We start from the raw sequence: 24931 nt of genomic DNA, 5'->3' as shown, positions 1-24931 counted from the left end.
GGGAAGGGGCTTTGGGGGTGTCAGGATCTTGGAGTTCCAGCCATGGGGTGCTCACCGAGCACTGTCACTGTCACTGGTGCTGACAGTGATGGCCCAAAACTCAATGAAGCCTTGCAGTGGTAGCGGCCACTGTGGTTTAGCTGCAGGGGGGACAGGAAGAGCCCAGTCCCTCTGTCCCTCTGAGGAATCCACATGGATCCTTCCTGTCCTTGAAAAATCACACCCTGCTGATTGACTGTCATGGCTTGAAAGCAAAACGAGTGAGAAGCTTCAAGTGAGAAATACAATTTAATAAGAAGAAAGGTAAAAAGGTAAAAATAAAATAAAATAAATGCAATAACACAAAGGAGCACTGAAAGAGTCAGCATACAACCTGAGCAGGATGATGTAAGCAGTCCAGATGAGGTGGTCTTCCTGAAGCAGTGATCCTGTAGAAAGGTCTGGGAGCTCTGGTCCTCTGGGAATCCAGTAGGTAAGGGCTGCTTGTACTGTTCCAAATCGCACTTTATATCCAGGTGAGAATACTTGTCTCCTCCCCTTGGGTGGAGCATCTCACAATGGGATGAGGAGTGTGAAGTGGGTCCTTGATGGCCCATTAAACAGAGATAACTCCTGGAGGGAGTTACCTGTGAGTCCTGGACAAGGCGTTGATGGGCCATTAGCAGAAGACACCCCAAAGGCAGGGGCTTGGGAACACTAGAACACTACCCTACTTGGTTTAATAGTTCATGAAGATGGTGATAGAATAAATACTTTGTGTACATCCTACACTGCAGCCCAGGACACTGACATGTCCTGCATGGCCCGGAAGCGCAGTGTCACCGTGTCCCCCTTCTGCAGTGTCTGTGCTGGCACCTGCAGCACCAGCTGGTCTGTGGGACAGGAGGGTTCCATTGCACTCAGGTGCTGGAGACAGGTCCAAGGTGGGTGCCCATGGCACTGGGGACATCAGGGTGGAGTCTCCATTGTGCAGGACAATCCCAAGGACAACAGGAGCAACCCCATGGCACAGGTGTTCCATGGGAGTCACATCAAACTGGGATGGCCTGGGATGTCCCTGAGTGCAGGGGACAGACTTTCACCACATGAGAGGCGTGAGGCCACCCAGTGGCAGACATGTCTCTTTTAAACCAAGACAGTTGCCAGCTCCTGGGTTCCAGTGTGGATGGGACAGACACTCCAAGAGAAGGCAGGGTCAGACACAGGGCCACCTCATGCTCTGCCTTTGAAGCCCTTGGGACACCAAGGGCCCTCTCCCCAGGTGGGAGTTCAGGTCACCTGGCAACTCAGTACCTGGTTTGGCAGAGCGTTTCAGTGACCCAGCTCGGGGGGTGCCCAGGAATGGGCGGGGCAGGGGCAGGGCAGAGCCCTGTCTATTCCCCGTGCCCTGTGCAGGTGAGGAGGGCAGGGATGGAGCAGTTTGGGGACACCTGGAATCCAGCCAGGGTCACTCACCATAGCCACACCATGACTGTGGGGCAGAGCCACTGGAAATATTTCCACACATTTTTCCCCGTGCCTGTTGGCCCCAACCAGAACCCCAAATATTCTTTCCAGGAGGTTCCAAAGGGCTGCAAATCTGAGACAGGAAGGTAGAGATTCCCAGCCAGGTTGTTGAGCAGATGGGTGTGGGATTCGCAGAACTTCTGGGCCGCTCTCAGCCCCTTCCTGAGAGGGACAAAATGATCAATTGCTGCATTTCTGGACTGGTTCCCTCACAGCTGCCCCTGCAGGGGCTGTTTCCAGCCAGCCCTGCTCTGACACCCATCAAAGGCCCTCACAGAGCCACTGCTTGGGCTCCCATTGGCTTTTGTGCTTCTTGCAGGGCTGAGCAAACCACAGCCAGGCCTTTTCCTGCCACAGAATTCTCACCTTTGCAGCAGCTCTAAAGCTGCCAGAATCAAAGCCAAGGGGACAAGGGGGACGCTCAGGTCCTGGCTGCCAGCTGGGGCTGGCCAGAGCAGGGCTGGCCAATGCCCATCCCTGTGCACTGGGGCTGGGCCATGGCTGGGCCCCACACTTGGATGGGCACTGGCTTCAAGGAGGAGGAGTTGGGGAGCTCCTTCCTGCCTGGGGCTCCATTCCCAAGCTGCTCTTGCCAGCTCAGATCCTGCAGGGGATCAGCAAGAATGGAGAAGTCTGGAACCCTCCCAGAGCTGCCATCCCCCAGGACAGGATCCCCTTGGCCAGCATGTGTCCCCCCCGGGACAGGATTCCCCCAGCACAGACACATCCCACCGTGGGACACTCAGCACAAACGGCCTCTTCCTTCTGCTGCAGGAGAGAGAAAGTGAAAGTTTTGGAGGGGCACAGCTGGACACCCCCATCCCCCACAGCCTCCCAGCCCTCCCTGCAGACCCCTCACCCCTGCTTCCCCCACCCTGGGGTTCCCACAACTCCTTCCCTGCTCAGGTGCTCCCCAGGATCATCAAGGCATGGACTGAGGGATTTTGAAATTGAGGGGGAAAAGGAAGGAAATGGAAATGAAGAGAGGAAAAAGCCCCTGGGGGGATGGGCGAACACAGACCTGGAGCCTTTTGGAATCCAGATGGGGTGACCCTCAGGCCACGACCACCTCAGAGGGCTGTGCTGGGCCCTGGGTCACCCCAAAATCTGAGCCACCCAGAGAAGGAGCTGTGACCCCTGTGCCCACCCAGACACTGCACATCCCTGGGACCCCCATTGCCCAGGGACCTGAACCATGGGGCCCCCATTCCTTATGTCCCACTCTCCCTTGGACTCCCATCCCAGGACTGCCATTCCCCAGGATCTTCATGGCCCAGGAGCCCCATTCCCAAGGAACCCTCTCCCATTCAGTCCATTCCCCGAAATTCCCATTCCCACAGGATCTTGATTCTCCCCTGAAAACCCCATTCCCATGGGACCTTCCATTGCCCCCGCACCCCATCCCTGGCACACCCATCCCATGATCCCAAATCCCTGGAGCCCACGTTCCCATGGGACTCCCAGCCCTGAGGCCTCCCAGCCCCAGGGACCCCCTTTGACAGTGACTCCCCCTTCTCATGACCCCCATTCCCCAGGTACCCCATCCCAGGGTCCCCAAACCCCCTGAGCCCCCACTCCTGATATCACCATATCCCACTTTGTGCCACCCAGCCTTGTCCCCACCCAGCCCGCAGCCCGTCCTGAGCTTGTGGCCACCCTGCCCCCAACAAAGGCCACAGCCACGTTGGGGACACGGCCTGACCTCACTTCCTTCCCCGTTCTTCGGAAAAGCTGCCACCCAGGGGACAGCCACCCCTTACTGCGAGTGACAGCCAGCCTGGATGGTCAGAGACATGGGGATGGCCGGGAAGGTGGTGCTGCTCCTGTGGGGTGAGTGCCCCAGACATGGACCTGACACCCTGGGGATGGACCCTGGTGAGGCAGAGACCAGAGTGGAGGGGGCACAGGGTGGCTGCAGGGTCCCCTGAGGACCCCAAGGCCAGCAGGGCCAGTGCATGAGGGGATCGGGGTTGTGGGGTGGCTGTGGGGACAGGAGAACAGGGACAGGACTGGAGGGACCGGAATGTGGGCAGAGGAATTATGGGACTGGTGCAGCTGTGAGGACAGGGACAGACTGACAGGGATGCAGGGACAGGGAGAAGGGGACAAGCACCATGCAGATCGGCCATGGGGACAGAGATCGTGGGGCTGGTGGGGGTGACCTGTGCCAGGACGGGGTCCCCATGCCTGGGGTGTCCACAATGTCCTCATGTCCTACCTGACCATGGGGTGCCTGCAGTTCCTCAATCTCCAAGACATCTGTGCCACACCAGTGTCCTCCTGTTGACAGTTCAGGGACAGCCCCCACACCCCAGGCCCCCACACCTCTCTCCCCATGGGGCCACCCCCACCCAGCCCTGTCCCTTCTCCCTTCCAGCCCAGACCCTCGGCCTCGCTGGTGAGTCCGTGGGGGATGCCATGTCCCCACCCCGCTCTCCTCAGCCCTGTGGTGGCCATGGCAGGCTGGCGTCCCCTGTCACCCACAGGTGCCCAGACCACCCAGCTCCTGGTGGAGCCCCCCTGGATCCCAGCGGTGCAGTGGGACTGGGTGACACTGACCTGCCAGGGCTCGGGGACTGCTGGTGCCACCACCTGGTACAAGGATGGGCAGGAATGGTGGAAAGAGGGACCTGACAACATCACTGTCCCCGCGAGTGGCAACTACACGTGTGACAGACCTGGCACTTGGCGCAGCCCCACTGTGAAAGTCTCACATGGTGACGGGGGTTTGGGTGTCCCCAGGGTGGCACCTGTAGCACCCCGAGGGCTCTGTGTGGGCTCCACTCTGTGGGTCACCTCCTGGTGTGACCAGAGCCCGTCCCCTGCACACGGGGACATCCCAGAGCATCCCAGTGCAGGGGGACCCTGTTTGTGGAACTGGGGACCCCTGGTGCTCTGGGTGTGACTCAATGGGGGCTCCCTGCAAAAACGGGACCCCCCTCCCGGTGTAACAGGACCCCCGTATCCCCCAGACTGGCTGGTGCTGCAGGTGCTGGCGCGGCTGCTGCTGGAGGGGGACACAGTGACACTGCGCTGCCGGGGCTGGGGGAACAGGTCAGTCACCCAGGTGCGATTCTACCATTGGGACGAGGAGGTGAGCAGGTCCCCCAATGGGACCGAGCTGTCCCTGTCCCCTCTGCAGCTGCACCACAGCGGTGACTTCCACTGCCGGGGTCAGTTTGACTCCCTGGTATCAAGGTCATTGGAGCAGCACAAGTCAGCGCCTGTGACAGTGACAGTGCACGGTGAGCCTCACCCCCACAGGGTTAGGGACACTCAACCCCATCTGGCGACCCCCAGCCCTGTCTGAGGACACCCATTACTGCCCAGACCCACCATCCCTGCCACGGGTTCCTCATCCATTTCTGGGTCTCTCACCAGATCCTCCAGCCCTACGTGGGTACCCCCATCTTTCCTGTAAACTTTTTCTATGTCCCCCCATCACTGCTTTAGTCCCTCTCCTTATCTCCTCATCCCTCACTGGATCGCTTCGCCCATCCCTGAGTCAACCCCACCCCTCCCCGATCTCCCCAGACGGTCCCCAGGCCCCACCATCCCCTTCCTGGGCCCCACACCTTCCCTGGGATTCCTTTCCAGGCCTCCCCCCAGCTCTGCCATCCTTCTTCCTCACTGGAGTCCCCCTGCCTCTCTCCATGACACCCCTCCCCGCCGTGTCCCTCACTGTCCTCTGCTGTTGCTCCCTCCTGCAGAAATCCCAATCCCCTGGGTGTCCGTGTGGGCACAGCCCCCCAGAGGACAGGTGGCACTGGGGGACTGCCTGGTACTGAGCTGTGAGATGACCACAGGGACACGTCCCCTGTCCTTCACCTGGCACTGGGAGGGCCCGGAGGCATCACTGGGCACCAGTCCCCGCCTGGAGCTGTGCCACTTTAGGGACAATGACAGCGGCATCTATCACTGCCAGCTCAGCAACGGGGACAGCGTGGCGGAGAGTTTCCGCCTGAATGTCACTGTCCTGGGTGAGAGGACCCTTGAGCAGGGGTTGACCCCACCCAACGCACCCCCATCCCACCTCGCCAGGTTCCAGCCCCATCTGTGTCCCCACAGTGCCCGTGGCCAATGCCACCATCACCCCCAGTCCCCTGTCACACCTGGTGCACACAGGTGACCCCGTGACCCTGCACTGCTCAGTGCAGGTGGGCTCAGCCCCTGTCACCTTCACCTGGCTGCATGACAGGCAGAAGGTGGCCCAGGGTGCCATCCTGGAGCTTGGGCATGTCAATGTGGGACATTCGGGCACCTACCAGTGCGTGGCCACCAACCAGCTGGGACAGGATGGGCATCGTGTGTTCCGGGCACTCAGCCCTGAGCTGGCCCTGGAGGTGACCCCTGGCCCACCCTGGGTCACAGGTGGGCTCACACGGGGTCACACGGGGGGTGCAGGGCCTTTGGGCTTCAGGGTGACCCCATTGTGTCCCCCTCTGTCCCCAGCAGTGGCCGCAGGGGTCGGTGGGTCCCTCCTGTTCCTGGTCCTGCTCGTGGCTGTCATCATGGGCTGGCACCGGAGGCACCACCTGGGTGGGTGACAATGAGGGGGGATGGGGGTCCCAGGGATTGGGGTGAAGCCCCCCCAGAGTACAGGGGCCATACAGTGTCACCAACAGCTCCTGACTCGGGCGAAGCTGAGCCCCCAGAGACCTCAGCTGGGGGTCCTGGGGAATTTGGGGAGGTCCTGGAGGGTCCTGCAGGGATACGGGGGTTCTGTCAGGGGTTTGGGGGAAGTTTGGGGGTTCTGGGGGTTCAGGGGTTCAAGGAGTTGTTCAAGGTTTTTTGTGGTTTAAGGGATACTCGAGGGTCCTGGGGGCAGTCAGGGGTCCTGAGGGTGTTCAGGGGCTCTGAGGACCCCACAGTCACCCCTCCCCCTTCCCTTTGCAGCCCTCAGGAAGCAGCAGGAAAGGTGAGTGGGGGGCTCCAGGTCTGACCCCCCATTTTACCCTCACTGCAAACCTCTCGCACCCCCACAGACACCCCCTTATCCCCGCAGGGCCCCCCCGGATCCCCCGGCCCCCCCAGAGGAGGGGGAGGTGCTGTACACCCACGTCGTGAGCACCGAGCGGGCAGGGGGTGAGTACAGGGTGGGACACAGGGACACGTCACCCACGGGTGTCACCCCCCACCAGGTCCCCACAACCAGTGTCTCTCGCAGGGCCCCCCCGTGCCACATCCCCCCAGGTGACCTACGCGGAGCTGCCGGGACCCCACAGGCGACAGCGGGACCCTTGTGACATCTACGGGAACGTGCTGGGACACTGGGGACACTGAGGGCACTGGAGGTTCCTGCCCAAGGCCACCCCCCGTGTGTGTCCCCCCCCCGCTCCTGTGGGTGCCCACCGTGCCCGGGGGTGGCCACGAGTAGGGGGTCCCATGTGGGGCTGCCCAGAGTTCCCCGTTCCAGAGCTCCCAGTGCTCCCAGTACCCCCAGGGGCTCCCCATTCCCTCCCCCAGTGCCAGGGGGCACAGGACCCTTGTCCCTCCCACTGCACCCAAAACGCAGCTTTTTGATTAAACCGGGAGAAATGGTTTTTGTTTGTTCAGCTGTGCCAGGTCAGCTCGGACGGAGGAGGGTCCCGGTCAGGTTGTTGAGCAGATCCGTGTGGGATTTGCAGGATTTTTGGGGCTCTCTCAGTCCCTTGGGGACAGGGACAAAACGATCAATTGGGGCATTTCCGGACTGGTTCCCTCGCAGCTGCCCCGCACAGGGGAAGGAGCTGCCGCTCCCTGTTTGTCCCCTCTGGGTGTCACCGGCCAAGGGCTCGGGGACCTGCGGCGGTGCCGCCCCGTGGCCACGGGCACCGATCCCGCAGCTGCCGAGCCCCTCGGGCCGAGCCCAGCTCAGCCCATCCCCGGCCCAGCCCTGCCCGGTGCCCCCCGGTGCCCAAAGCCCCGCACCCGGCGCTCCCCGAGCGGCGTCTGAGCCCCGGAGCTGCTGCGGAGCCTCCGCCGGGCCCGGCCCTGGGGCGGGCGGGGGGCGCCGGGAGGGAGGTGCCGGGAGGGCCGAGGGGACCAGGGAGCCCGGGGAGGAGCCCCCGGCACTGCGGGAGCCGAGTCCTGCCCTCGGGTCACTGTCGCACGTCGCGGCTGCCATCGCGCTACCGGGGCCGGGACTGTCCCGGGCTGCGGGCACCGACGGTGGCCCTGTGTCCCCAGCGGCTGTGACAGCGTGTCCGAGGCCACTGTCGCCGTGTGTTGGGACCGGCTGTTGCCGTGGCAACGGGACCGACAGCTCCGGGCACTGACGGGGCGCCCCGGGACAGGCGGGGGGAGCGGGGAGGGGCTGGGGCCGCCCAGTGTTGGGAAGGGCAAATCCAAGGGATGGCGGAGATGGAATTGCGGCAGCCGAGAGGAGCCCGAGGCTGTGGGAGGAACAGCCCTGCAGGGAGGAGGGAGGGGCACGAGGGGCTCCGGAGATTCCCCGGCAGCCCGTGGGGGTCCCCGGGGAGCAGAGACCCCCCTGCAGCCCTGCAGGTGCCCCCGGCCGAGCAGGGGATGCCCGAAGGGGGCTGTGAGCCCGTGAGAAGCCCCCACTGGAGCACTTTCTAAGAGGAGAAGGTTTTTTTTCAGACATGTCTCACTTCTCCTTTTTCAGCTCCGAACTGATGAATGATAAATTCAGTTCATTTCTCCAAGCCAAGTCAGTTTTGGCCGTGACGGCCCTCACAGACTGAGCCCTCCCTGCCCTTCTCCCAGGACAGGACACCACTGGCTGTAGTGGTTTCAGGTTCCCCAATTCCTGTTTGCTAAATTTAGTGTAGTGGTCTGAGTGTGTACCAGAATTATTTACTCTTTTTCTGCTGGGAGATAGGATTAGGAGAAAGGCAAAGCAGGCTCAAAGTTAAAAGGTATAACGATGGGTTTATTACCAGAACTAGAAGAGGGAAAAAAATTAATAGGAATCAGAATAAAACTTTCAAAACAGTTCTCTATCACCCCAGAGCTTCTTCTCTTTCTCACAGATAACGTATAAAGACAAAACTCAGAACTCTAGGTCTGTAGCACTTTAATCAGTCCATTTAGAGAGAGAAATCTCTTTTGGTTGGTATGGTATTTTTGAGCAAGAATGATCATGTGGCTTGTGGCTTTTAACTCTCACAAAAGCAGCCGCCCAGGGAAAATCTGCAGTTGTGGATTTCCCACATCACGCAGCCTTTCCCACAGCTACATATGGGCCATGGACTCATGCATACTCATGGGGTATCAGTTTTAAAGATGAACAGCTCCAAAAGCAAAGGGTTTTCTTCACTATCTCTAAAATCATCTAAAGGAACAGGGGTCTTTTTTTTCCCTGGGGGCAGAGGGCTTCTATCTTTATCTTCCTCTCTTCAAAATTCTCCATGAGACCACAGCTATTTCAATATTTACTTAGCCCATCACAAATGCCTTTGCTTATCTCTACATCTTAAACACTCTCGTAATCCTCCCAAAAGCATATTTGTTCCACAGTTTAAAGGGATATTCTAGCATATTACAGTTGCTTAACCATGGCTTACAGAAGACTTTCAGCCCAAAAAGCAAGGCATCTTCTCCATCTCCTCATTTAAGATACGACTTTTCCTCAACTGAGCCTGAATCTTCATAGTGTCTCTTTACATGTTTCTCACACTGGCTTTTCTCTCACTCAGAGAAAGGTTAGTGCTTTGCAAGTTCCATCTGTGCACAGAAAGAGTTACCCTTCTCCCAGGTCTGCAGAGGCCGTGATGGTTCTCCCGGGCAGGGGCCGAAGGTGGTAAATTCAGGCCGTGCCGGGGCTGGGCCAGGATCTCAGGGGTTCTGGCTGCATTGAATTTTCAGCTGCGGGGCCACTCTGCACGGCTGCAGAGCTGCCCCTGCTCTTGGCCGCCAGATCTCTGGAGCTGCTGGGGCCTCTCCCTCCGCAAGGGCTCTTGGTGACGGTGGCTGGAGCTGTTCCTAGTAAAGAATTCTCCCAAAGCCGCGCTGGGGGGCTTCCCCCCCTTGCTCTGCCTGGCAGCGCTGGGGGCCCGGCCCGGCCCTGCGAGGCCTCCCGGGGCCGCCATGGGGGCGGCTTTAGCGGCAGGATGTCAGCAGCCGCTGGAGGCCCGATCCGGCCGGGACGGGGCATTCTCTCCTCCCCTGCCCTGCCCGGGAGCCGCCGGGCCCAGCCCTGCCAAGGCTACAGCAGCGGCAGAGCCCGGCCAGGCTGCACCAGGCCCGGGGGCCACGCGGCGGAGCGGGGCCGACCCCGCCGGCACCTGGTGACCTCTGCCCAGGCGGGAAGGAAAGAGAACTTTTCCCGGGATTCTTCTGATTTCAACCTCTGTGGCCACACAGGCATATCTAGCTCTTGAATTGGTTCCACAGGTTGTCAATATTCAAAGCTAATCACTGATTGGTGTTGCCAAAGCTTTTCTTCAATCAATGCAAAACCAGCACAGGCGTGTACTTTGAGAAAAGGAGTCAAGGGTCAAACCAAGCAAAAGAATTCCCGGAAGATGTAAACTCAAAAGACTGAATATGTATTATTTTCTTCAATATGTATTTCACCAATACAATGGGAAGGTACATGTTATAAATGTATATTATAAAATTGGCTTTTCGCAAGATGTGTGCTATATGATTAATAATGTTGTGGTAAGAATATAGGATATAAGTATTTTATTTCTGCTATTAGTAAAAGAAGATTAGACATAGTGGTAGTAGTTGATATAAGTATGCCTAAACTGTCTGTTTGGTCAGGATAACATCAAGTGAACATATAAAGAAGGCTTTGCTATTGATATACCAACTATCAGCATCTGCCATCTGAAGACAGTATGGACCAAGGCCAAAGCTGGAGGTGATAGTGAAGACACAGCCAAGAAACACACATGCTCTAAAAAGGTGGACCCAAGGAGGGACCATGCTAATCAGTTCTTGGAATATGGAAACTAGTTTATGGAAAAATATTAATGTTCAACAAATTGATACAATAGAAAGGGCATTTAAAGAATGTCTCTGATACAGCAGGTTGTGGACTTGGCTGAAGGCCAAGTCACTCAGATGACTGTACTTTGCCTTTTTTCTATCTCCTAATTGTCTTATTTTCTATTGAACCTATTTCTTAAGAGTTACAAAGAAAGTGAACCTTGTTTTGCACATGTGGGAATTGAGGATGCTGGGAAAATCAATGTCCTCAGGGAAGGGGAGTCATAAGAGATGGAATGAATGGGAGAGGATTCCTTGCGAATGGGGCTCCTGGGCTATGAAGATCCTGGGGAATGACAGTCATGAGATGGGGGTCCCAGGGAGGGGGAATATAAGGAATGGGTGTCCCATGGTTCAGGTCCCTGGGGAATGGGGGTCCTAGGGATGTGCAGTGGCTGGGTGAGCCCGTGGGTCATAGCTCCTTCCTTGGGTGCCTGAGAATTTGGGGTGACCCAGGGCCCAGCACAGCCCTCTGAGGTGGTTGTGGCCTGAAGGTCACCCCACATGGTTCCAAAAAGCTCCAGGTCTGTGTTCCTCCACCCACCAGGGGCGTTTTCCTCTCTTAACTTTCATTTCCTTCCTTTTTCTCCTCAATTTCACAATTCCCCAGTCCATGCCTTGATGGTCCTGGGGAGCACCTGAGCAGGGAAGGGGTTGGGGGAACCCCAGGGTGGGGGAAGCAGGGGTGAGGGGTCTGCAGGGAGGGGTGGGAGGCTGTGGGGGATGGGAGTGTCCAGCTGTGCCCCCCCCAACACTTTCCCTTTCTCTCTCCTGCAGCAGAAGGAAGAGGCCGTTTGTGCTGAGTGTCACAAGGAGAGGTGGGTCCTGTCCTGGGGAGATCTTGTCCTGGGGGGGGCACATGCTGGCCAAGGGGGTCCTGTACTGAGGGATGGCAGCTCCAGGAGAGTTCCAGACCCCTCCATTCTTGCTCACACTTTGCAGGATCTGAGCCAGGAAGAGCAGCTTGGGAATGGAGCCCCAGGCAGGAAGGAGCTCCCCAACTCCTCCTCCTTGAAGCCAGTGCCCATCCAAGTGTGGGGCCCAGCCATGGCCCAGCCCCAGTGCACAGGGATGGGCATTGGCCAGCCCTGCTCTGGCCAGCCCCAGCTGGCGGCCAGGACCTGAGGGTCCCCTCTGCCTCCTTGGCTTTGATTCTGGCAGCTTTAGAGCTGCTGCAAAGGTGAGAATTCTGCGGGTAAAAACGGCCTGGTTGTGGTTTGCTCAGGCCTGTGCAAGAAGCACAAAAGCCAATGGGAGCCCAAGCAGTGGCTCTGTGAGGGCCTTTGATGGTTTTCAGAGCAGGGCTGGCTGGAAACCCCCCTGCAGGGGCAGCTGTGAGGGAACCAGTCTGGAAATGCAGCAATTGATCATTTTGTCCCTCTCAGCAAGGGGCTGAAAGAGCCCCAGAAAAAGATTCTGTGAATCCCACACTCATCTGCTCAACAACCTGACCAAGACCATCCTTCTTGAACAAAACCTGCAGCCCTTTGGAATCAGCCGGAAAGAATGTTTGGGTTCTGGATGTGGACAGAAGAAGAGATGAAAAAGTGTGGAAATATTGAGCAGGGGCTCCACACGTGGATGTGGGGAACAGGGGTGTCCCAGCAGGAGCAGGCAGTGCCCGGGCAGGGGAATTCAGGGCAGGGTGGAGTGCATTTCCCAGGGAAGCACACCCTCAGGGACATATGGGCATTTCCAGGGGTTCCTGTGCACTGTCCCAAGGATGGACAGAGTTTGTTCTCACCGTTTTGGGAGAAGAACACTTGGGGAGTAAGTCAAGTTTACAAGTGGGAAGGAGGAAAATCGGAAGAGTTCCTAAATATGGCCCAACCAAAGCCTTCCCTATGGGCTGGGTTACTGCCCAGCAGGCAGGGAACAATCCCATGGACCTGTTGAACACTCAGGGAGATTTCACACTCTGTGTTATCTACAAGCAAACGCTGCTGTGGGATGCACCAAGGGGTTCCTAAAGGGAACCAAAAGGTCTCATTTCCTCTGTGATTTGTTTGTGTTGTTATTTTGAGTGACTTGTTGGGAGAGCAGTGTTTAAAAGGATTCTATCAACCAGACCATTTTCTACACTGTCAGTTTGATTTTTGCTGAATTTCCTTTTAACTGGGAAAAAAATGGTGTTGGAAAAGATTTTTACATTTACATCCTGGATGTATAGTATTGTCTCAACCAACTGGGCATCAGGGATTTACATCAAATTTAGCCAGCAGTTACCATCATCAGGGCAAGGTTGTAACACATGCCCCTTAAGTTTAGGGAGCGCAAATATCAGAGGGCCCCAATGGGGACAGTAAAAATGGTCAGGGTCCCCCTGGTCAGAGGTTCCCAGGATTTGCCACCTCTCAGACCAGAATCCCCAAGGACGTGGCACCACCAGAACCAGGATCTACCTGGGGCAAGACCCTGGGACAAGACCCAGGCATCACCACAGCAGAGGAGCCCTTTTTCCTCAGAGCAGGACCCATCTGGTTTTTCCCCCCAGCCCAGGACAGAACTCACATCCTCAGCTCAGAATAAACACCCTCTTCCTTCTGCTGCAGGAAAGAGAAAGTGAAAATCTTTCACCCCCACAGCCCCCCAGACACTGCCTGCACTCCCCACCCCCTTTTCCTTTTCCTGGGATCCCCCCACCGTTACCTGCTCAGGTGTTCCCTGGGATGGCTGAGCCAGGAAATTGGGGGCATGGGAAAAAGCCCGGGGTGTGTGAGGCACAGACCCAGAGCCTCAACCCTGGGGTGCCCCCCTGGCCATGAGCACACTGTGGGGGCTGTGCTGAGCTCTGAGTCATCCCAAAATCTGAGGCACCCAGGGAAGGAGCTGTGACCCCTGTGCCCACCCAGGTACTGCCCTTTCTGGGACTCTCATTCCCCTGGGAACCCAACCATGGGAATTCCCATTCATTTGGTCTCTCCTCCCTGGGACCCCGATCCCCAGACTCCCATTGCCCAGGACCACCATTGCCTTCATCCCATCCCATGGGATGCTTATTTCCCCTAAACCACCCTTCCCAACGTTCTCCTTTTTTCACCCTACATCCCTAACCCTGGGACCCACATCCCATGACCCTAAATCCCTGGGCAACATGTTCCTGAAGGACCTCCATCCCTAAATGTCTCCAGGCATGGAGACCCCAATTCCCCTGGACCCCCATTATCCTGAACACACATCCTTGGCTCCCCACAACCCCTGAGCCCCCCCACTCCTGGGGACACCATCCCCCACTGAGCCCCCAGACTATCCCATCATGTCCCCAGCCTGTCCCCCACTGTGTCTCCACCTTTCCCCCACCCTGCCCCCACCAAGAGCCACCTACACATGGGGGGGAGGTGTGACCTTTCTTCCTCCCTCTTCATCCGAAGAGCCGCCACCCAGGGGACCGGTGGTCACAGCAGCGAGTGACAGCCAGTCCATATGGCTGGGGACACGGGGATGGCCGGGAAGGTGGTGCTGCTCCTGTGGGGTGAGTGCCCTGGGCACGGGCCTGACACCCTGGGGATGGGCCCTGGTGAGGCAGAGACCAGTGGGGAGGGGGCACAGGGGGGCTGTGGGGTCCCCAGTGTCAGCAGAGCCAGTGCATGGGAATGGACCCCAGTGTGACCTGAGTCATGGGGTGGCTGTGGGGAGAGAAACAGGGGGATAGAAATGTGGGGACAAGGATGTGATAAAAGAAACCTTGGAGCTCTGGCAGCCGTGGGGACAGGGACAAGGGAACAGGGATGCAGGGACATGGACAAGGGCCACATACTATGCAGATGGCCTCTGGGGACAAGTGCCATTGCAGTGGGATCACAGGCACAGGGCCTGGGGGATGTGGCTGTGGGGACAAATGCTCTGAGGATGGTGGTGAAGACCTGTAGGAGAATGGGATGTCCACAGTGTCCTCATGTCCTGCCTCATCCAAGGGGTGACCAAGCTGTCTCTCTTCAAGACCTGTGTGCTACACCAGTGTTCCATTGGAGACAGTCTGGGGACAGACACCACACCTCATTCCCCAGGTGCTGCTGTCCCTGCAGGGCCACCCCTACCCACCCCCTGCCCTTTCTCCCTTCCAGCCCAGACCCTTGGCCTTGCTGGTGAGTCCTCGAGGGATGCCATGTCCCCACCCCGCTGTCCCCAGCCCCACAGTGGCCCTGGCAGGCTGGTCTCCCTTGTCACCTGTAGGTGCCCAAACCACCCAGCTCCTGGTGAAGCCCCCCTGGAGGCCGGCGGTGTTGTGGGATGGGGTGACACTGACCTGCCAGGGCTTGGGGACTGCCGGTGACACCACCTGGTACAAGGATGGGCAGCGCTGGGGGCAGAACAGACACGACCACTTCACTGTCACCGAGACTGGCAACTACACGTGTGACAGACCCAGCACTGGGCTCAGCCCGCCTGTGAGAGTCTTAGATGGTGAGGTTTGTGTGTCCTCAGCGTGGCAGTTGTGGGACCCCAAGGGCTCTGGGTGCCCTTGGATCAATGGGTCACCCCCTGGTATGACCAGAGCCCGTCCTTTGCATGTGGGGACATCCCAGAGCATCCCAGTGCGGGGCGACTCTGTTTTTGGAATTGGGGGCCCCAGACTGACCTCTGGGTGTGACCCAATGGGGGTGTCTCAGTGAAAAACCAGATGCCCCCCTGGTGTGACAGGACCCCTTTTCCCACAGGCCCCTTGGTGCTGCAGGTGCCAACGTGGCCGCTGCTGGAGGGGGACACGGTGAAACTGCGCTGCCGGCGCTGGCGGGACCAGTCGGTCACTGGGGTGCGATTCTACCATGGGGTCGAGGAGGTCAGGAAGTCCTTCCGTGGGACTGAGCTGTCCCTGTCCCTTCTGCAGCTGAACCACAGTGGTCAATACCGCTGCGGGGGCTGGGTGAAATCCAGGATATTACAGGGGTGGCAGGAGTCGGTGCCGGTGACAGTGACAGTGCACGGTGAGCACCCCCACCTCTCACACTTCAGCACCCCCACAGCCCCTCCCCAGGGACTCAGGGTCACAAACCCCCCTCCCCTCTCCTTCCCAGAGCTTTTCACGGTGCCGGTGCTGAAGGGTCCCCCTGAGCTGATCGAGGGATCCCCCCTCAATCTCAGCTGCCTCAGCACTCCCAGCCCTCTGCGGCCCCCAGCCCCCCTCCTGCACCTCTTCTACCAGGACGGGCAGTTGGTGGGGGGCCCTCAGGTGTCCTCGCAGCTCCTGGTGCCCTCTGTGGGGGTCTCCCACTCGGGGAATTACAGCTGCCAGGTGCTCTCCAAGGGGGGGAACATGCAGAAGAGCAGCACCCGGCTCCGCATCACAGTGCACAGTGAGTGCAGGGATGGGCACGGGGAGCCCCCCACAGCCTCACCAAGTCCCCTGCCCTCACCAAGTCCCCTGCCCTGCTTCGGGACCCTCAGTACTGCCTGGACCCCCTCTCACTGTCTTAGTTCCCCTGTCTTTACTGGGTCCCTCACTGGGTCCCCCAGCCCTACGTGGGTATCCCCATCTTTTCCATAAACTTTTTCCATAAACTTTTTCCACATCCCCTCAACACTGCTTGGGTCCCTGTCCTAATCCCCCCACCCCTCACTGGGTTCCTTCATCCATTCCTGATTCAACATCCATTCCTCGTTCAACCCCACCCCTCTCTGATCTCCTCTCATGCTCCCCAGGTCCCACCATATCCTCCCTCTGGTGCCTCCTCAGCCCACTCCAGGTGTCCCCTCCCTGAACCCTGCATCATTCCTCAGGGTTTTTCTTCCAAGCCCCCCATCACCTCTGGGCCCCCTCTTCCTAACTGGGGTCCCCCTTCCCCTCGAAAACACCACTCGTGTCCCTCACTGTCTCCTAGATTCACCCACCCTCTCCCACAGGGGTCCCGCTCTCAGGGGTGTCCGTGTGGGCACAGCCCCCCGGGGGACAGGTGGCACCAGGGGACCAACTGGTGCTGAGCTGTGCAGTGGCTGCAGGGACAGGTCCCCTGTCCTTCTCCTGGCACCAGGTGGGCTCGTGGGCACCAGTGGTCACTGGCCCCCGCCTGGAGCTGCACCACACTGGGGACAATGACAGCGGCCACTACCAATGCCGGGTCAGCAATGGGGACAGCATGGCCAAGAGTGTCCCCCTGAATGTCACTGTCCTGGGTGAGTGTGACCCTCAGGCTCAGGGTGGCCTCACCCACAGCATCCTCCAGAAAACTCTCATCCCCGTGTCCCTCTCTCTCTTGCTGGCTGCCAGCACCTCCCCCCAGACTCAGCCCTGTCTCTGTCCCTTCAGTGCCCGTGGCCAATGTCACCATCACCCCTGGTCCCCCAGCACACCAGGGGCATGCAGGTGACCCTGTGACCCTGCACTGCTCAGTGGAGGTTGGTTCAGCCCCTGTCACCTTCACCTGGCTGCACAATGGCAAGGAGGTGGCCCAGGGTCCTGTCCTGGAGCTTGGGGACATTGAAGTGGGACATTCAGGCACCTACCAGTGCGTGGCCACCAACCAGCTGGGACAGGACGGGCACCGCGTGTTCCGGGCACTCAGCCCTGAGCTGGCCCTGGAAGTGACACCGCAGGGACATGGGGGTACAGGTGCGGTCACAGCGGGTCATTAGGGAGTGAAGAACCCCAGTGATGATCGGTGATCTTGATGTTTCCCTCTGTTTGTTGCAGTGGCCGCAGGGGTCGTTGGGTCCCTTTTGTTCCTGGTCTTACTTGTAGCTGTTATTGTGGCCTGGCACTGGTGGCACCGCCTTGGTGGGTGACAATGAAGGGACAGGGGTGCAAGGCAGCTGTAGGAAGCCCAGCAGAGTTGGGGAGAGATTGGGCAGCACCCAAAGCCACAGAATTTTAACCTCGGCTGGGGATCCTGTAGAGTTTGGGGAGGTGCTGGAGGGTTCTGCAGGGATGTTGGGGGTTCTTTCAGAGGTCCTGGGGTGGTTTTCGGGGGTCTCTCCCCCTGCCAGGCTTTGAGTTCTTGAGGCTGAGTTGGTTGGGTGCACTGAGGAGGTTCATGAATTCTGGGCGTCTTCAGGGATACTTGGGGTTCCTCATGTGAATTGAGGGTCCTGTTGGAGTTTCAGAAACCTGAGAGGGGTCAGGGCCCTGGGGACCCCACAGTCACCTCTCCCCTCTTTCTTCTGCAGCCACCAGGAAGCACCCAGAAAGGTGAGTGGGGGTTCTGCAGCTGTGGCCCTTCTTTTACTCCCACCCCACCACTCTCCATCCCCTCACACAAATCCCCTTTATCTCTGCAGGGCACCCCCAGAGCCTGTGCCCCCCCCAAGAGGAGGGGGAGGTTCTGTACACCCACGTCATGAGCACCAAAAAGGCACAGTGTGAGTACAGTGGTGGGGGGGACAGTGACACGTCACCCACCGGTGTCACCCCCCACCTTGGTATCCTCAACTGGTGTCTCCTGCAGGGCCCCCCCACATCACTCTTCCCCAGGAACCCCAGGTGACCTATGCAGAGCTGCCGGGACCCCACAGTCGACCAAAGGAGCCCAGTGACATCTATGAGGTTGTGCCGTGACTTCAGGGGACTAAGGGGCACATTGGGCCCCACTCATGGGCACCCACAGGACTGTGTGTCGCCAATAAAAACTGCCCCTCCCCCTGCCAGTGGGGGCACAGAAGGCAAAGGTCCCAAAGGGCTGAAAGAAAAAGAAAAATTCTGCAAAGAGCAACAACAGAATAAAACCAACAGCAACAAGGTACAGAATCCAAAGGGAAATTTCCAGGGAAAGTTCCCAAAAAGGAACAATCCTGGGACAATTCCCCCAGCATATTTTCTCCACCAGAGGGACCTGGCAGGGCCCTGGACCTTCACTGTTCTGATGGCCAAAGCGCCTTCAGGAGGCTCTGGATCCTCTTCTCCCGTTTCCCAAACCCCTCTTCTGCTGTGTTCCCCACACGATGATGTTACAAAGGCCCTGTGGAGGTTCTGGAGCCTCCCCATTTTCCAGGGCAGTCAGGATCATGCCATGGCACAGAGTGGGCTGTCAGAGAAGGGAAAAATTTGATATCTAGAGACATGTTGGAACACCAGTGTGGCAGGGGTGGGCCAGGCCTTGCTTTTGGTGAGCTAGGGCCCTGTCTGTCAATCAGTCTGTCAGCTATGGCGCACTGGGGGCAGTGAGGTTCTCTGCCAAACCCAGGTCCTGAGTGGTCTTAGAGGGCTTCAAAGGCAGAGCATGAAGTGGCCCTGTGTCTCACCCTGTCTTGGAGTGTTTGTCTGATCCATGCTGGAACCCCGGAGCTGGCAATTGTCTTGGTTTAAAAGCCAAATGTCTGCCAAGGAAAGCAGAAACCTTCCTGAAACGGAAAGAAGACCCATGCCTAAAACTTTTTATAATTTCAAAAAATTGTTGGTTTTCCAGGAAAAGATGTAGAGAAGTGTATAACAGCCCTTTACTAGAAAATTTTTAGAAGACAACAGAACAATCAACACAAAACCAGAACTTTCCCACCTGCTCAGGGCTGGTTTCTCACCATTGGTGCAGGTATGACCTTGTCCGCCAGGGGGCGCTGCAGGAAGCACTCCCGGCCAGCAGGGGGCGCTGCAGGGAGCACTCCCGGCCAGCAGGGGGCGCTGCAGGGAGCACTCCCGGCCAGCAGGGGGCGCTGCAGGGAGCACTCCCGGCCAGCAGGGGGCGCCCCGGTACCAGCTCGATCCCCTCAGGGCCGATGGTGGCCTCGGCCGGGAGGGAGGAGGGGAAATTGCTCCTTTTGCAAACTCACGGCCACCAATCGGTCCCGGCACCACCACTGGCAGCAGGCAGAAGCGGCCAAGGCAGCAGGTTGGATTGTAGTGCCGAGTGGCAGCGTAGCAGCATCCCAGGGCCAGGCACACACCCTGTGCAACACACATAACTCCTCACCATGATCCCAAACGGAGGGAAGGCAGCACCGACTGCCTGTCCAAGTCTCGGGGTCACAACAGCATCTCTCGTGGCTTTAGGCACCAATTACCAAAAACCCTCAGCCTTTCACTCCTCTTTCCTCCCTCAGTCCTGGCACAGCAGCTTTGGGAATGTTGAATTCCCCTGGGATGGTGAGGAAAGCAGGTGCTCGGTGCTGCCACTGCCAGGGCTCCTCAGGGGCCTCCAGCCCACATTTGGAGTTCCTGCTCTTCCTGGGCCACTGCTGGTCCCTGACACAGCAGCCCCAGGGAGAGGAGGAGAAGGAGAGCAGAGCCACAGTCCTGAGGGCTCTGCAGCTCCAGCTGGAGCACAGGGACAGCCTGGGCCAGGAGCAGTGACTTGAGAGGGCAAAATGGGGCGAAATTTGGGCTGGTTGGACCAATGGCCCTGTTCTGCTCTGGGTGATGCAGAGCCTTAACAAGGTCTTGTAACTTGGGCTGGGGTTCCTGAAGTTCAGCTGTGCTCCTAAAACATCCCTGTGCAGAAACACACGGCTCCACTGCCTGTCCAAGGAATTTTGAGCATTGGAGAGATTTTGGGGGACAGGTGCCCCCAGCTCTGCCCACAAGGAGCTATTTTGGCTGCCAGGAAGGTTTTCTGATGGTTTTTGCTGGTGTTGGGGATGATTCAGTGCCTGTGCCATGTGGCCAGGAAGGCCGAGCTGGAGCAGCGGCTGAGGTGGGAGCGGCTGGAGCAGGTGGCCACGGGAACAGCACCTGGCCATGCAGGTGGAGCAGGAGCACCGGGAATTGCACAGGGTGCTCAGGTGAGGCCCATGGGGCCAGGGCAGGGTGGGGCACCACTTGGCATTCCTGCCGCCCTGAGATTTTGGGACAGAGCAGTGACACCCATTGGGCTCCAAAACCCCCTCAGGGCTTGGGCACAGCCTCACAGGAGGAACCAGACCAGGCCTTGGGGACGATTCGGGCACTCCTGGGCTTGTTCCTGACAAAGGGCAGCGCTGTGGGAGCGGTGGGCAAATCCCGAAGGATCAGCCCGGGGCTGCTGGAGCCCGAGTGCTGCGGGCAAAGACGGCGGGAGGGAGCCGGGCCTCGCTCAGGCGGCGCTGCCCGAGGAACGGCTCATCCTGCAGGAGCTCGGGAGCCTCTGCCGGTGCCGGCCCTGCAGCTGTCGGGGGGCGCGGCCGGAGGGGCCGGGGGGCACCGGGTGGGAGGGGCCGGGATGGAGGGACCGGGACCCCAGTGGGGAGCCCCGAGGGTGGAGGGACCGAAATGGCCGAGGGGAGACCCCGGCCCGGCGGGGGAGCAGAGACCCTGGGCTGGGCTCTGCGGGAAGGAGGGACCGGCACGGTGGTCCCAGAGCACTGGGAAGGGCCCAGCTGCCATCGCGCTGCGAGTGCCGGGACTGTCACGGGGTGTCTGAACCGACTGTGACAGCGTGTCCCAAGCCACTGTTGTGATGTGTCGGGACCGACCGTTGCCAGGGTAACGCCCCCACAGCTTTGGGCACTCGGGGGGTGCCCTGGAATGGGCGGGGCAGGGGTGGGGCAGAGCCCTGTCTATTCCCCGTGCCCCGTGCAGGTGAGGAGGGCAGGGATGGAGCAGCTTTGGGGACACCTGTGTGAAAAACAGATTTCATTTTCCTGGTAAATTTTAAGAAATAAGTTTAATATTAATAAAAATATAAGATAATTAGGAAACAAAAAAAGCAAAGTACAGATGGCCGAGTGACTTGGCGCTCAGCCAAGTCCACAACCTGCTGTTTCAGAGGCCTTGTATAAATACCCTTTCTATTGCATCAGTCTAGTTGAATATTCAAACTTTTCCACAAAGTAGTTTCGATATTCCAGGAAGTGTTTATTATGGTCCCTTCTCGGGTCTGCCTTTTTAGAGCATGTGTGTTTCTTTGCTGTGTCTTCATTATCACCTCCAGCTTGGGCCGTGGTCTATACTTTCTTCAGATGGTAGATGCTGATTGTGGGTATATCAATAGCAGGGTCTTCTCTACATGTTCACTGGATGTTATCCTGGCCAAACAGATAGTTCAACCATATTATATTAATACAACACAACTTTCTAAGATAACACATATAGTATTTATTTCAATATTTGTGAAAAGCCAATCATATAATATATTTCAAACACCTGAAATCCACACAGGGTCACTCCACAAAGCCACACCATAACCACAGGGCAGAGCCCCTGCTCAGTATTTCCACACTTTTCCCCCTTGCCTGGAGGCAGCAGTCAGACCCAAAAATTATTTCTGCACAGTTCCAAAGGGCTGTAGGTTGGACACAGGAAGGAGGAGTGTCCAGGTATGGTTGAGCAGATCGTTGTTGTTTTTGCAGAACTTCTGGGGCTCTCTCAGCCCCTTGCTGACAGGGAAGAAATGATCAATTGCTGCATTTCCAGACTGGTTCCCTCACAGCTGCCCCTGCAGGGGGGTTTCCAGCCAGCCCTGCTCTGAAAACCATCAAAGGCCCTCACAGAGCCACTGCTTGGGCTCCCATTGGCTTTTGTGCTTCTTGCACAGGCCTGAGCAAACCACAGCCACGCCTTTTTTCTGTCCACAGAATTCTCACCTTTGCAGCAGCTCTGAAGCTGCCAGAATCAAAGCCAAGGGGGCAGGGGGGACCCTCAGGTCCTGGCTGCCAGCTGGGGCTGGCCAGAGCAGGGCTGGCCAATGCCCATCCCTGTGCACTGGGGCTGGGCCATGGCTGGGCCCCACACTTGGATGGGCACTGGCTTCAAGGAGGAGGAGTTGGGGAGCTCCTTCCTGCCTGGGGCTCCATTCCCAAGCTGCTCTTGCTGGCTCAGATCCTGCAGGGGACCAGCAAGAATGGAGAAGTCTGGAACTCTCCTGGAGCTGCCATCCCCCAGGACAGGACCCCTGTGGATGTGCCCCCCAGGACAGAACCCAACCCCCCGTGTGACACTCAGCACAAGCGGCCTCTTCCTTCTGCTGCAGGAGAGAGAAAGTGAAAGTGTTGGGGGGGGGGGGGGCCAGAGTCAGACACCCCCATCCCCCACAGCCTCCCACCTCTCCCTGCAGACCCCTCACCCCTGCTTTCCCCACCCTGGGGTTCCCACAACTCCTTCCCTGCTCAGGTGCTCCCCAGGATCATCAAGGCACAAACTGGGGGATTATGAATTTGAAAGAAAAAGGAAGGAAATAAAAATAAAGAAAGGAAAGTTCACTGGGAGGTGGGGGACACAGACCTAGAGCACCTTTGGTTCTGCCTGGGGTGATCACCAGGCCACGAGCACCTCAGGGGCACTGCTGGGCTCTACGTCACCCCAAAATCTGAGGCACCAATGGAAGGAGCTGCGACCCATGGCCCAGCCACTGCCCATCCTTGGGATCCCCAATCCTTATGTGCCTCCTCCCTGGGCCCCCACGACTGCCATTCCCCAGGATCTCCATGGCCCAGGGCCCCCATTTCCAAGGGACCCTCTCCCCTTCAATCCATCTTCTGAAATCCCCCTTCCCCCATGGCCTTCACTCTCCCAGGAGCCACCATTCCAATGGTGCCATCATCCCTGGCACACGCATCCCATCACCCCAAATCCCCGGAGCCCACATTCCCCTGGGACTCCCAGCCCTGAGTCCCCCCAGCCCTAAGGACCCCCATTCCTATGGCACCCCCATCCTCAGTGACTCCCCCCTCCCAGGACCTCCATTCCCCAGGGACCCCATTCCTAGGACCCTCCATTCCCCTGGACACCCATCTCTGGCTACTCCAACCCCCTGAGCCCCCCACTCCTGAGAACCCCATATGCCACCTTGTGCTGCCCAGCCTTGACCCCAGCCTGTCCCCACCCTGCCCACAGCCTGTCCCCAGTTTGTGCACACCCTGCCCCCACCAGGTGCCACCTACGCATGAGAGTGAGACCTGACCTTGCTTCCTTCCCCTTCTGCCAAAGAGCCGCCACCCAGGGGACCGGTGGCCACAGCAGCGAGTGACAGCCAGTCCACATGGCTAGGGACACGGGGATGGCCGGGAAGGTGGTGCTGCTCCTGTGGGGTGAGTGCCCTGGGCACAGGCCTGACACCCCGGGGATGGGCCTTGGTGAGGCAGAGACTGGTGGGGAGGGGGCACAGGGGGACTGCAGGGTGCTCTGAGTTCCCCAAGACCAGCAGAGCCAGTGCAATGAGGTGACCGTGGTTGTGGGGTGGCTGTGGGGACAGGATCAGGAGGACAGGGGAAGAGGGACCAGAATGCAGGGAGAGGAATTATGGGGCTGGTGCAGCTGTGAGGACAGGGACAGGGTGACAGGGATGCAGACACAGGGACAAGGGGACAAGCACCATGCAGATGGACCATGGGGACAGAGGCCGTGGGGCTGGTGGGGGTGATCTGTGCCAGCACAGGGTCCCCATGCCTGTGGTGTCCACAATGTCCCCATGTCCTGCCTGAGCATGGGGTGCCTGCAGTTCCCCAATCTCTGAGACATCTGTGCTACACCAGTGTCCCCCTGGTGACAGTTCGAGGACAGCCCCCACACCCCATGCCCCCATACCTCTCTCTACGGGGCTACCCTGATCCAGCCCTGTCCCTTCTCCCTTCAGCCCAGACCCTCGGCCTCGCTGGTGAGTCCTCAGGAGATGCCATGTCCCCACCCCACTGTCCCCAGCCCCACACTGGCCCTGGCAGGCTGGCGTCCCCTGTCATCCACAGGTGCCCAGACCACCCAGCTCCTGGTGGAGCCTCCCTGGAGGCGGGCGGTGCTGTGGGACTGGGTGACACTGAGCTGCCAGGGCTTGAGAACCACCCGTGACACCACCTGGTACGTGAATGAGCAGAGCTGGGAGCCAAAGGAACTCGACAAGTTCACTGTCACTGAGAGTGGCACCTACCAGTGTTACAGACCTGGCAGCGGGTTCAGCCACACAGTGAGCGCCTTAAATGATGAGGGGGGTTTGGGTGTCCCCAGGGTGGCACCTGTGGGACCCCGAGGGTTCTGAGTGGGCTCTGCTCCATGGGTCACCTCCTGGGGTTACCAGAGCCTGTCCCCTTCTCGGGGTTTTAATCTGGTTGTTTGCTCACCCGAGATTCCAAAGCTGGCTGGTGGTTCGTGTGGACACAAAGGGAGTGATTTTCCCTCTTGACCTCTGAAGGATTTAGGGTCTGCTGTCTGACTCTGTGTCTCTGTGTTCCGTGCTGAGCTTGGTGCTCGGTGTTCGGTGCAAGAGAATGATGTGGAGTCTCAAGGTCTTGGTTTTCTTGTTTCTCGCGTTGTTTATTAGTTCTTATCTTACAATTCTCTCTGTCCGGCCAAGATGTTCACAGCAGCCTGGACACAATGTGATTCCCCTGTGTCCAGGCAAGATGTTCACAGCAGCCTGGACATGATGTGACCCCCCCCTGTGATGGGAGGTCACTACCTCTTATACAGATAACTACGTACCCATTGTTTACAATTCTATGCCAATATCTATCACCTGTACTAACAGGGTCATGTCTACTTTGCTCCAATCCACTGAAACAACTTTGTGCCCACGTCACTGCAGAAGATGGATGCCAAGGGAGAAGAAGAAGAACCCAGGGCACCGCCCTAAAACCACCATCTTCTCCCTTTGCATCTACATTCTAAAAATCCAAAACTACAAAATCTTCTGCACAGTGATAACTACACTACTCT

General features: G+C 58.4%; 3 protein-coding genes across 3 annotated transcripts in view; all 3 read left to right on the top strand.

Moving 5' to 3' along the window:
• Positions 1 to 6789, top strand: part of LOC310919496 (low affinity immunoglobulin gamma Fc region receptor III-like) — a gene marked incomplete at both ends in the record, with an annotated part of 95270 nt that extends 88481 nt beyond the window's left edge. The window contains 3 exons of the mRNA XM_083878862.1: positions 5962 to 6045; positions 6541 to 6591; positions 6674 to 6789. Coding sequence (XP_083734988.1) covers positions 5962 to 6045; positions 6541 to 6591; positions 6674 to 6789 — 251 coding nt within the window. The remainder of the gene's footprint in view (positions 1 to 5961; positions 6046 to 6540; positions 6592 to 6673) is intronic.
• A 7319-nt stretch (positions 6790 to 14108) lies between these two features.
• Positions 14109 to 16145, top strand: LOC310919494 (Fc receptor-like protein 3; the record flags this gene model as incomplete). Its single annotated transcript, XM_083878860.1, has 5 exons — positions 14109 to 14850; positions 15105 to 15371; positions 15462 to 15597; positions 15673 to 15740; positions 16087 to 16145. Exons 1-5 carry the CDS (start codon positions 14547 to 14549, stop codon positions 16143 to 16145), a joined length of 834 nt encoding a protein of 277 aa, XP_083734986.1. The 5' UTR covers positions 14109 to 14546.
• A 264-nt stretch (positions 16146 to 16409) lies between these two features.
• The window catches only part of LOC310919539 (uncharacterized protein), a 152736-nt gene continuing 144214 nt past the window's right edge, over positions 16410 to 24931 (top strand). The window contains exons 1-2 of the mRNA XM_083878915.1: positions 16410 to 16502; positions 17075 to 17158. Of these exons, the coding sequence (XP_083735041.1) occupies positions 16496 to 16502; positions 17075 to 17158 (91 nt within the window). The 5' untranslated portion in view covers positions 16410 to 16495. The remainder of the gene's footprint in view (positions 16503 to 17074; positions 17159 to 24931) is intronic.

The sequence above is a fragment of the Zosterops lateralis genome (genome assembly GCF_965231275.1).
Source record: "Zosterops lateralis genome assembly, chromosome: 27".
NCBI classification, from domain to species: domain Eukaryota; kingdom Metazoa; phylum Chordata; class Aves; order Passeriformes; family Zosteropidae; genus Zosterops; species Zosterops lateralis.
Note: the sequence above shows the minus strand (reverse complement) of the source record. Positions and strands in the feature narration are given on the sequence as shown.